Source organism: Oenanthe melanoleuca, chromosome 6, assembly GCF_029582105.1.
Source record: "Oenanthe melanoleuca isolate GR-GAL-2019-014 chromosome 6, OMel1.0, whole genome shotgun sequence".
NCBI classification, from domain to species: domain Eukaryota; kingdom Metazoa; phylum Chordata; class Aves; order Passeriformes; family Muscicapidae; genus Oenanthe; species Oenanthe melanoleuca.
This window is the reverse complement of record NC_079340.1, coordinates 7781522-7790493: the sequence shown is the minus strand read 5'-3', so window position 1 is coordinate 7790493 and position 8972 is coordinate 7781522. Positions and strand designations below refer to the sequence as shown.

General features: G+C 53.3%; 1 protein-coding gene across 2 annotated transcripts; it reads right to left on the bottom strand.

The window, feature by feature from the left end:
* On the bottom strand, positions 1-7022 carry LOC130254825 (leucine-rich repeat-containing protein 37A3-like). 2 transcript variants are annotated; one of them, XM_056494839.1, is made up of 12 exons: positions 6758-7022; positions 6435-6506; positions 5960-6031; positions 5708-5779; positions 5200-5280; positions 4851-4922; positions 4156-4230; positions 3589-3707; positions 1663-2648; positions 1469-1558; positions 1080-1144; positions 1-322 (listed from the first exon to the last, which is right to left on the bottom strand). In XM_056494839.1, exons 1-12 carry the CDS (start codon positions 6949-6951, stop codon positions 133-135), a joined length of 2088 nt encoding a protein of 695 aa, XP_056350814.1. In that variant the 5' UTR covers positions 6952-7022; the 3' UTR covers positions 1-132. The 2 variants fall into 2 exon arrangements, with proteins under 2 accessions (XP_056350814.1, XP_056350815.1); XM_056494840.1 differs by lacking the exon at positions 4156-4230 and having other exon boundaries at positions 12-322; positions 6758-6963.
* Between the last annotated feature and the right edge of the window lie 1950 nt (positions 7023-8972).

Sequence of the window (8972 nt, the reverse complement as noted above, 5' to 3'; positions counted from 1 at the left end):
GAAAAAGCATCCAGCGTGAGTCTAAGCAATTCCTTTACAAAAATGAGAGGTGAAGAATTCTTGGCATCCCATTAACTTCTCCTTGAAAGTCTTCCTCCTGAGTTCTTCACTTTATGTCTCCTCCTGGAATCCTTATATCTGGGATTCATAGGCATTCCTCATGCGTTCAATCCACGGCAGTTCAGACTTTTTGAACAGGGAACAGCACTGGCAAGGACCATTAACAGTGTCAGAAGAGGGGCAACACTGGGAGGAGGTCCCTGCCCGTTTCTGCTCCGCATCCTGTGGCTGCTTGTTATCCTTCCTCCCTCCTACACAGAACCTAAAAAAAACAGAAAGGGAAAATTGAGATAAAAAGAGAAGCAGCTGGTGATGGAAGCACCAGGGCTGCATGTGCTCTGCTCTTCCCTGTCTGGCAAGCAGCTGCTGCAAGAGAAGGGAAGTGGCATTTCCAGGGCTGCAAACCAATGGAGTGTGCAAGCTTAGTGGGGAGAAAAAGGCTTCTGGGCATCACAACCACAGAGGAACCTGCTCCCAGTCCATAAGCAGGGAGGTTTGGCCAGGGAGGGCTGCAGCAGGTGCCAGCACCTCTCCCTACTTGGGGGGGGTGTGTCATCAGAGCCTAAGGAAGATGGGGATCCCCAGCAGGGATGGCAATGGCTGGAGTAGCTGGGAAATGAGCCCTGGATGCAAAAGGTAACTTCAGAGCATGGAAGTGAGTTTTTCACTAACCACTAACAGTGGGGGCAGACTGGGGAAAAATAGGGCAGAGCCATCAGGAGATGAGAGTGTACAGGCAACACAGAGATATTGCTTGTGTGCACATAAATCTGGGACTGCAGCAGAGCCCAGGACATCCATCCCAGTGCCAGCTTGGGAAGGGCTGGTTGGGCTGGGAGCTCCTGGCTCAGGAGCTCAGGACCCCCTTTGCCAGGGCTCCCCCAAACGTGATGTGTTTGAAACACAGCCTGGGCAGTCCTGGGCAGCGGCGCCTGTGCGGCTGCGGGGCTCCAGGGGGAGTTTCTCTGCACAGCAAAGACTCTTGGTGGCTCAGCAGGGGCAGGGGCAGGCACAGTTACCTTCCCAGGCAGGAGGTCCTGGTGTGGCAGGGTTGGCAGTCAGGGTCACACGGTCGGGAGCGCTTCTGGGGATGGAAAATGGGAGATCTGTAACATTGGTTTTCCTGTAATACTCTGCCAAAGAGGAGAGGGCGAAAGCTCTCATTGCTGTGTGGCTGAAGGCAGGAGAGCAAAGCAAAGCTGGGGAGGGTAGGGACAGAAGGCAGGACCAGCTTCCCCCAGGCGGGCTGAGCCCTGCAGAGCCGGGTACTGTGGAAGCTGCCACAAGCTCCAGGCTTGGAAAAACATCTCCTGTGGTACTGGGCATCTGCAGTGGCACCTGGGGCTCATCACCTGGGCACTCCAGCTACGAGACAGGCAGCTGTGTGTCAAACAAGATACTGGCTTACCTGGGAGATACACTTCAGTATCAGAAAAGCGATGATGAAGAAAGCCAGCAAAAACACAGACGTGATCACATACAGCACCACCTCTAGTTTCTGTTGTGAGGAAAGGAAGGAAGACCACGGTGGTAAGAGGATTGATCCTTCCATTCTCCTTTGCCCCGAAGGACACTGGCAGCAGTGCCCAGCAGCTCTCCTACCTTCCTTGTGAGTTTCTTGCCCTTCCCCAAGGCCATGTGAATGATCATGTTCTCCTGCACACGACAGTGGCCTCTGTGATCAGAGGCTCCCTGGTTCTCTTGCCTCTCACTGAGCAGATTTAGAAGAAGCCTGGTCTTAGAGACCATCTTGGCACAGACCTCCTTCAGCTGGGGCAGGTTGCAGTCCCTCCTCAGGGCCCGCTCCACGTGGTCCGTGAACATTCGCATGCCTTTGTCCGGCTCCAGAAGCTGCTGCTGATCATCAAGCGTGGTTTCCAAGAGTTCTCCTGACACCAGCGCAAGGTCTGGGCTCCGGGGGCTCCAAGGTTTGTTGAGGATCGTGGAGTCTTCCTCCTCTCTGGTGTCACGGAAGATCAGGGGGTGCCCGCCCAGAGAGGAATGTCCAACCCCATAGTGGCTGTCCTCCTTCCTGTGCCGTTTGTGTGCGCTAACGTAGTTCTTCCTGGGAGCTGCATCTTCCTCCTCATCTCCGTCTTGTCCAGTGATAGAGGCAAGGTAAGCACGGTTTAATCCACCAGCTACATCCGAGGGGTTTAATCCCTGCCAGTTTGAACGTGACTCCATCTCCTCTAGATCCCAGCTCGAGGGTGTCTTTTCCACCACATCCTTCAGCCTGGCAAGCTGGGCCGGGTATGGGATAATGCTTCGTGCAATCCTGGTGCTTTTAGATTTGTGCAGCTTCTTCTTGAGCAGCATCCTCTTGAGCTTGTTCATCAAGTCATCAACACTCGTTTTGCCTTTGCGCCCCGAGAGATGCTGAGTGGGATATGAATTGCTTCTGGAATCGTGCAGGCTGCTGACATCACCCTCAGTGCTCTGGGTCAGGACAAGCGCAAGTATTACAGTTCCGTGATCTCCCACCAAAGGCTTCTTGTGCTTGCGGCTCAGCACTGGGCTGGCGTCCAGTTCTGGGGGTTGTTCCATATCCATGATTTCTCCCCATGTCTCTTTCTGACTTGTGTGACCTGGAGAACACCAAGAGAGCAGATCAGCGGCTCGGCACAAACACAGGCTCGGAGGTTACCCCGAGCAGCAGGAGCTCGTCTCGAGGCCAGGCAGCACAAGAGCAGAGTGGGATGTGTTGTGGAGAGGAGAAGACTCCTTCAATCCATCCCATTAGCCCCTTGGGGTGGGCCAGAGCAGAGAGCTGGCTCTTTCCTGGTGTCTCCTGGTGCTCTGGGTAGGAGGGAAACATCCCTGGGGAATGGGATTTCTGTCTCAGAGTTTCCCAAAGCTCCAGATAAGCCAGGCTTGGGTTGCTCTGCAGGAGCCAGTGAGGAGCCAGAGATGCCAGAGGAAAGATCATCACTGCAATGGGGACACAGACTGCCAGGGGAGAAAAGCCCAGGGACTCCTTTGCTCCGGGGCTATTCCCATCAGCAGCAGCTGCTCAAGCTTTTACACCATGAAAAACTTCCTCAAGGGCACCACAGCTCTGGGGCTGTGCTACAGGACACCTGGGGCTGGGCCAGGGAGAGAACGCAGCTCCCTGGGGACCTTGGAAACCTGGCTGTATCTGTTTGCAGAAGTGCAGCCTCGCCCTACTGTGGATTGATGATCTCTGCCCTGTGCCCAGCTAGAGCAGGAAGGTGCTTTGCTCTCCCTGCACAGGCCAACGAGGGGTTAACGGTGCTTGGTGTTCACCCTGCAGAGCACATCTGGGCCCTGCCCTTTTCCCTACACGTGGGCAGTGGAGATCCCAGTGAGCTGCTCCTTCTCCAGACAGTGTGTGACACAGAAGATCAGTACAATCAGCAGGAACTTTCCAACCCGAGGTGTTTTGCCCAAGTCCTGCACTCCAGGAGGATGACCAGGGCCCCCCAGGACGGGGCAGTGCTGCAGCATCTCCCCAGGCTCAAGGGAAGTGGCAGATCTGAGCTCCCCCCAGCCCCTCCGGACACCAACCGCAGTGCGGGGCGCTGGCGCTGCACAGCTTCTCGCAGAGGAACTGGATCCTCCTGCACGGGGTCTCGGGCAGGGGACGCTCCTGGCACAGGCAGCAGGCCACCTTCTTGGGCACTTGGCTAGAGACAAGAGGGCATTACTGCAGGAACACCCGGCCACCCAATCCACGGCCCCGAGCCCAACCCGGGGAACACACGGATATAGCACGCATGGGGCTGTGCTTCACTGTGTGCCCCTGCTCTGGGAAAGTCCCCTCACTCCCAGTGCAAAACATTCAACAGGGGATGGTATCCTGCAAGTGGAACTGCTCCCAAAACACCATGTGACACAGAAATGCACCCGCCTGCAGTTCCAACTCCCCTTTGAGAAACGTGCAGCAAGTCACCCAAAAGGTGAAACTTTGCCTCTGAGCTGCTGAGTTGTTGCAGGTTCCCAGAGGGAAGCAGCCCCTCTGGATCTTACTGGGCTTGTTCTGGCTTTGTGGCACATGGATCCGTTTCATAAGCACAGCCCCTTGTCCCAGCACTGGGGCCCGCTGGCAGCTGGGGCTGCGTCCCACACACTCACAGGGTTTCCAAGCTCAGTGTGGTCTGCAGGAGCAGCAGCAGCGTCTGCGGAGGCACTTGGGTGGCACTCAGGTCTCTGCAAGCATTGCAAAGACCTCGTTAAATTCTCCATGACTTGCCAGACCTCTGCAAGCCCAGGGCCCTGATGGTCGTGGGGCTGTTGGCAGAGGCACCCACTTCTGTCTGATCAAAGGGAAGCCATTGCAGAGCCCAGCTTCTCTCTGCCTTGCCCTGCTCTGAACCAGGCCGTCGGAATCAGGAGGGCAATCCTGCAGCTCTCGTGGCAGACGGATGCCACCAGAAGGGTTTGCCCCTCTCCTGACCCTCCTGCTGCCTACCACTGAGGGCAGCTCCAGTCCCTGGAGGAGGCAGGAGCCTCAAGCTGCTGGCATGAGTGCTCCAGCAGGAGTGCAGTTGATTCCCAGAGCCCTGTGGCCACTCCAGGGCCCCAGCCCTGCATGGGCTGTCGTCCCTGAAAGTTTGTGCCCCACTTCCTGGGTTTCTTTGCAGCTGGGGACACACCAGCACTGCTTGGCCCTTGCCTTGCCCTGCCAGTGCCAGGGGTAGCTGTGTCTCCAGCAGACTGAGGCTGGGCAAGAGGAAGATTTGCTGCTGCACCTCTGCTCTTTCCTGAGAACAGGGCACTCGAGAGAGACACACATCTGTGTTGATCTGCTCCAAGGAGCCAATACTTACAGAGAGCTCACCGAGGGCAGCTTGAAGAAGGCAGCGTCAGCAATGAGAGCCAGTGGGTTATGGCTGAGGATCCTGGGAAACAAGGGAGCTCTGTCAGGGCTGATGGCAAGGACGTGAGCTGGGTGTGCTGGGCACGTGGGCATGGCCTGGCTGGTTTCAAGGAAGCCTTGCAGGAGATGAGCAGGGCAGGGGAAAGGGCCTCGCCAGCTGCACGCTCCTGGTGCTCCCTGGCTGACATCCACAGGAGCACTCAGCACTTTGCAGAGGGCAAAGCTGCTCCTGCCTGCTGACCCTGCAGAGACCATGCAGAGACTCGCCCTGCCGAGCCTTTAGCCCTGGTGCCACTTACAGCTCCTGGAGAAACTCCATCCCATGCCAGGCCTGGAAAGTGCTGCTGCGGATCTGAGTGAGGCCATTCCCAGAGAGGTTTCTGGGGAAAGAGGAGGAATCAGGCCAGTCCTATGGGAATAGGGCTGAAAGCAGCATCCATCTCTCGGTAGGAAAGGTGCAAGTCCAAGGCGGAAGAGGGAGGAAACTGCTGCTTTCTCAGTGTTTGTAGCCTGCCCAGGAGGGGAAGCAAAGGGCACAAGTGCTGATGCTATTTCTGCCCCAGTCTGCAGCCAAGGCTGCAAGAAGTGGCTTCTCTGAGGGCTGCTGTCTGAGTGGATAACCCCGCTGGGATCTGTCCCCCTGGCATGACTGTCCAGCCATCAGCACTGACCTCTGCAGCTAAGCTGGGCTCTGAGCAGGGCAGATTTAGGGACTGTGAGAAAGGAACAGCAGCATTTTCCAACACAGGAAGGGTGCCCAATGCAAAGAGTGTGCTAAAACCACCAGAAAGGAACTTGATCACTCACAGAAGCTTCAGGAAAGGCAGTGATTCAAAAGCCTGTTCCTCAATGGACAGGATCTCATTGCAGGACAAATCCCTGTTGCAGGTAGAACACCAGATGTCACTTCCACTTGCCCTGTGGCTTTGACTTGCCTCTGCAGCCTTGATCCCCGCAGGGACAAAGGCCACAAGCCCAAGGCTGCAGCTGGGCTGAGCAGCAGGGCCCCAGGGAGGGGCAGGCAGGAGCCCCTGGCCCTGGGCAGGGCACGGTGCTTACAGGTGCTTCAGCAGGAACAGCCCCTCCAGGGAATGGCTCTTCACTGCCTGCAGCTCATTGTCCCTCAGCACTCTGCAAGGGGACACAGGGACATTGTGACAGCGGCCACTGGCCAGCAGCAAATGGCACTGCCACGGGAAAATCTCCTGCAGCAGCTTGCTGGAGCCTCTCTTTGGGTCACTGCAGGCATCGTCCCCACTCCTGGCCAGAGCAGGCACTTGCTCCTGGCCCGCTGAAGCTGGCACAGCTTGATCCCTGGGCAAACAGACACAGGGACAGTGCCCTGGGCTGCAAGAGATGTGGCTCATGGCATTTCCTGCCGTGCTGGGAAGCCCTGGTGATTCACACCCCTCCTTGCAGAGCAGCAGAGCGTTGAATTCCACTGGAACCTTTGGTGTCCTGGCCGCTGCTGCTGTAACCCCAGAGCAAAGGACAGAAAATACCCAAACTGCTGACATTTGAAATGGGCACTTACAAGGTCTCGGTCCATGGATAGTCTTTCCAGGTTTGTTTTCCAATACCAGCAATGGAGTTGCCAGTGAAATCTCTGCAAAGAAACCAAAGACCCCGGCTCCTCTCAGGAAAACCCATTTCCCTGCCACTCAGCTGCTGAGCTGGAAGCGAGCTTTGCCTGCCCAAGCCCAGCGTGCCCAGCCTGCCTTCACCCTCCTGCTGAGCTCAGGCCCCAAACCCCCCTGTCTGTGGCCAGGGAGTCCCCCGGGTGTCCCACATGGGGTTTGCAGCAGCAGGGAGCCCAGGCGGGGCAGCTGCAGGGCTCCGTGGGGCGGCGGGACTCACAGGATGGTGAGGGGCCAGTGGCGGCTGGCTGGGGGCACGGTGGCCAGGCCCATGTCCTGGCAGTCCAGATGTCCATGCTGTGGGCAGTGGCAGGGCTCTGGGCAGAGCTCCTTGGCCACTCCTGGGCAGGGCAGCACTGCCAGCAGCAGGGCCGGCAGGAGCAGAGCGCGCACCAGACGTGCCACCAGGTCCATGGCGAGGCAGGAGTGGCTGCAGTCGCCTGGGACGCAGCCCTGAGGTGCAGCTGAGGCAGTTGCTGTGTCACAGTGGTGCTGCCAATGTCACAGTGTCCTTCTCACCTCACTGCAGCAACGCTCGTGTCACCGTGGCGCTGGCTGGCGTCAGAGCCTGCAGCAAACCGGAGCTCGGGCGATGCCGTCACCAAATGACTCTGCCCCAGAGCCATGAATCTAGGGAATCTCGGAATGGACTGGCTTGGAAGGGGCCTTAAGGATGAGCCAGTGCCACCCCTGCCATGGGCAGGGACACCTTCCACTGTGCCAGGCTGCTCCAAGGCCTGTCCAGCCTGGCCTTGGACAATTCCAGGGATCCAGGGGCAGCCACTGCTGCTCTGGGCATCCTGTGCCATGGTTCCCCCGCCCTCACAGGGGAGAATTTCTCCTGAACACACGATCTAACCCTGCCCTCTGTCACTGTGAAGCCATTCCCATTTTTATTTGGGTTGTGTGGCCACGTTCTAGCATGGGGCTTCAAGTCCTGTTGGAATTTCTTTTGCTTCTCATTATCCTGCTCTGATTTTGTTGGCAATAAATGTAATTACTATCTCCAAGTTCTGCCTGTTGTGTCTGTGACAGTGACCACAGAGGGATCTCCCCCTCTCTCTCTGTAAACTAGCTTCCTCAATGCATGTTCTTATGTAGAATCTTCCCAACAAGCTAAGACACAAACTTGAACAACTACTACTTAACTTATTAGAATTCTAGTTTCTTAGCATGCCAGTTACGTATAAACTACACATATGGTCTATCTTAATCCATTTTAAAAATGTAAGCAATATTCTTACGATAGTTTTATTATGTCTGAAACTATGTTCCTGATTGTGTTTTTCAACCTTTACCAGAACTCCTACTTGTACTCTGGCATCTGAGATCTTTTACTCACTTAAAGCACTTAAAGCTTATTCTAAAACTTACTTACTTGCTTACTTTTTCCAAATCTTGAACTTACACCTCTAATTTATGTGTGAGTGGCTTAGCATAGTTCAATTCTTCCAAAGGTTTTAATTCAATCCCTGCATTCTGATTTCTCTCTGAAGAATTCAAAGAGACCCTTGATTACAGACTCCAACACATTAACAGACAAAAAATTTAGAAAAAACAGTGATGGCATTTTACCTTCAGTCTGCTACTTTGAACAAATGCATTATGAATTTACACTTTATTAGCACCAGCCTTGTTTGAGATCCTGTATTAAATGGTTCACGCACAAAAGTAAAGATCTATAAATTCATTTTTGTCCTTATGTCAGCCCTATATCTACAAGAACACTCTCTGATACCTTATTTTCCTTCAACTTATTTTGTAACTTGTTTCCATTCATTCCATTAGCACTCTTTACTTTTAAAGCTGCAAAATTGCATTCTTGTGATTGCATCAATTTGAAAAACATCAACTTACATTTTCAGAATCAGTTAATGAGAACCCCTCTTTTCTGATCTGACAACACCTTTACTACATGTACTCTGTAGCTAAAAACCTGTTTATTTGTATGGAAAAAAAGGAATTATACTGGCACCAGAGCTGCAAGATTTTTTTTTTACTGTAGCAATTGTGGAGCTCTTTGAGACAATAATTCTACAGTCTTTAACAACAGTGTTGTTAAATAGCAAGTCTGTCTGTGTTTATTATTCCACTCTGAAAAAATCAGTGAGAAATGGTTTCTTCTTTCCAACAAGATATTGGAAGAGAAAAAGAAAATAAGTAAATATCTTTTTTATTTTTGACAATATTAAAAAAAAATACTTGTTTTAGTGTTTCAGTTATAATTAAATTTTACTTCTTTGGTGATAACATAGACTGTGATACACCACAAACCCAGAGCACCTAATTAAATTCTACCAGGGTTTCTTTAATATAATACCACACAAATCAAGTAACTGGCAGCACAATTGTTTTCCTACCATACTTGGAAGATTTTCTAGAATGGAATATATTTAAGCTTTACTTCTTAAATATAATTTGCACTAATGACTAGA

Bases quoted from the DNA above. Each gene is read 5' to 3' on its own strand.
- LOC130254825 (XM_056494839.1), bottom strand. From the start codon at position 6,951: ATGGACCTGGTGGCACGTCTGGTGCGCGCTCTGCTCCTGCCGGCCCTG. The intron at 5,281-5,707 runs GTGAGTGATCAA...CTCTTTCCCCAG, and splicing joins CTGCCTTTCCTGAAGCTTCT to AAACCTCTCTGGGAATGGCC. The intron at 1,145-1,468 runs GTAAGCCAGTAT...TTCCATCCCCAG, and splicing joins TACTGAAGTGTATCTCCCAG to AAGCGCTCCCGACCGTGTGA.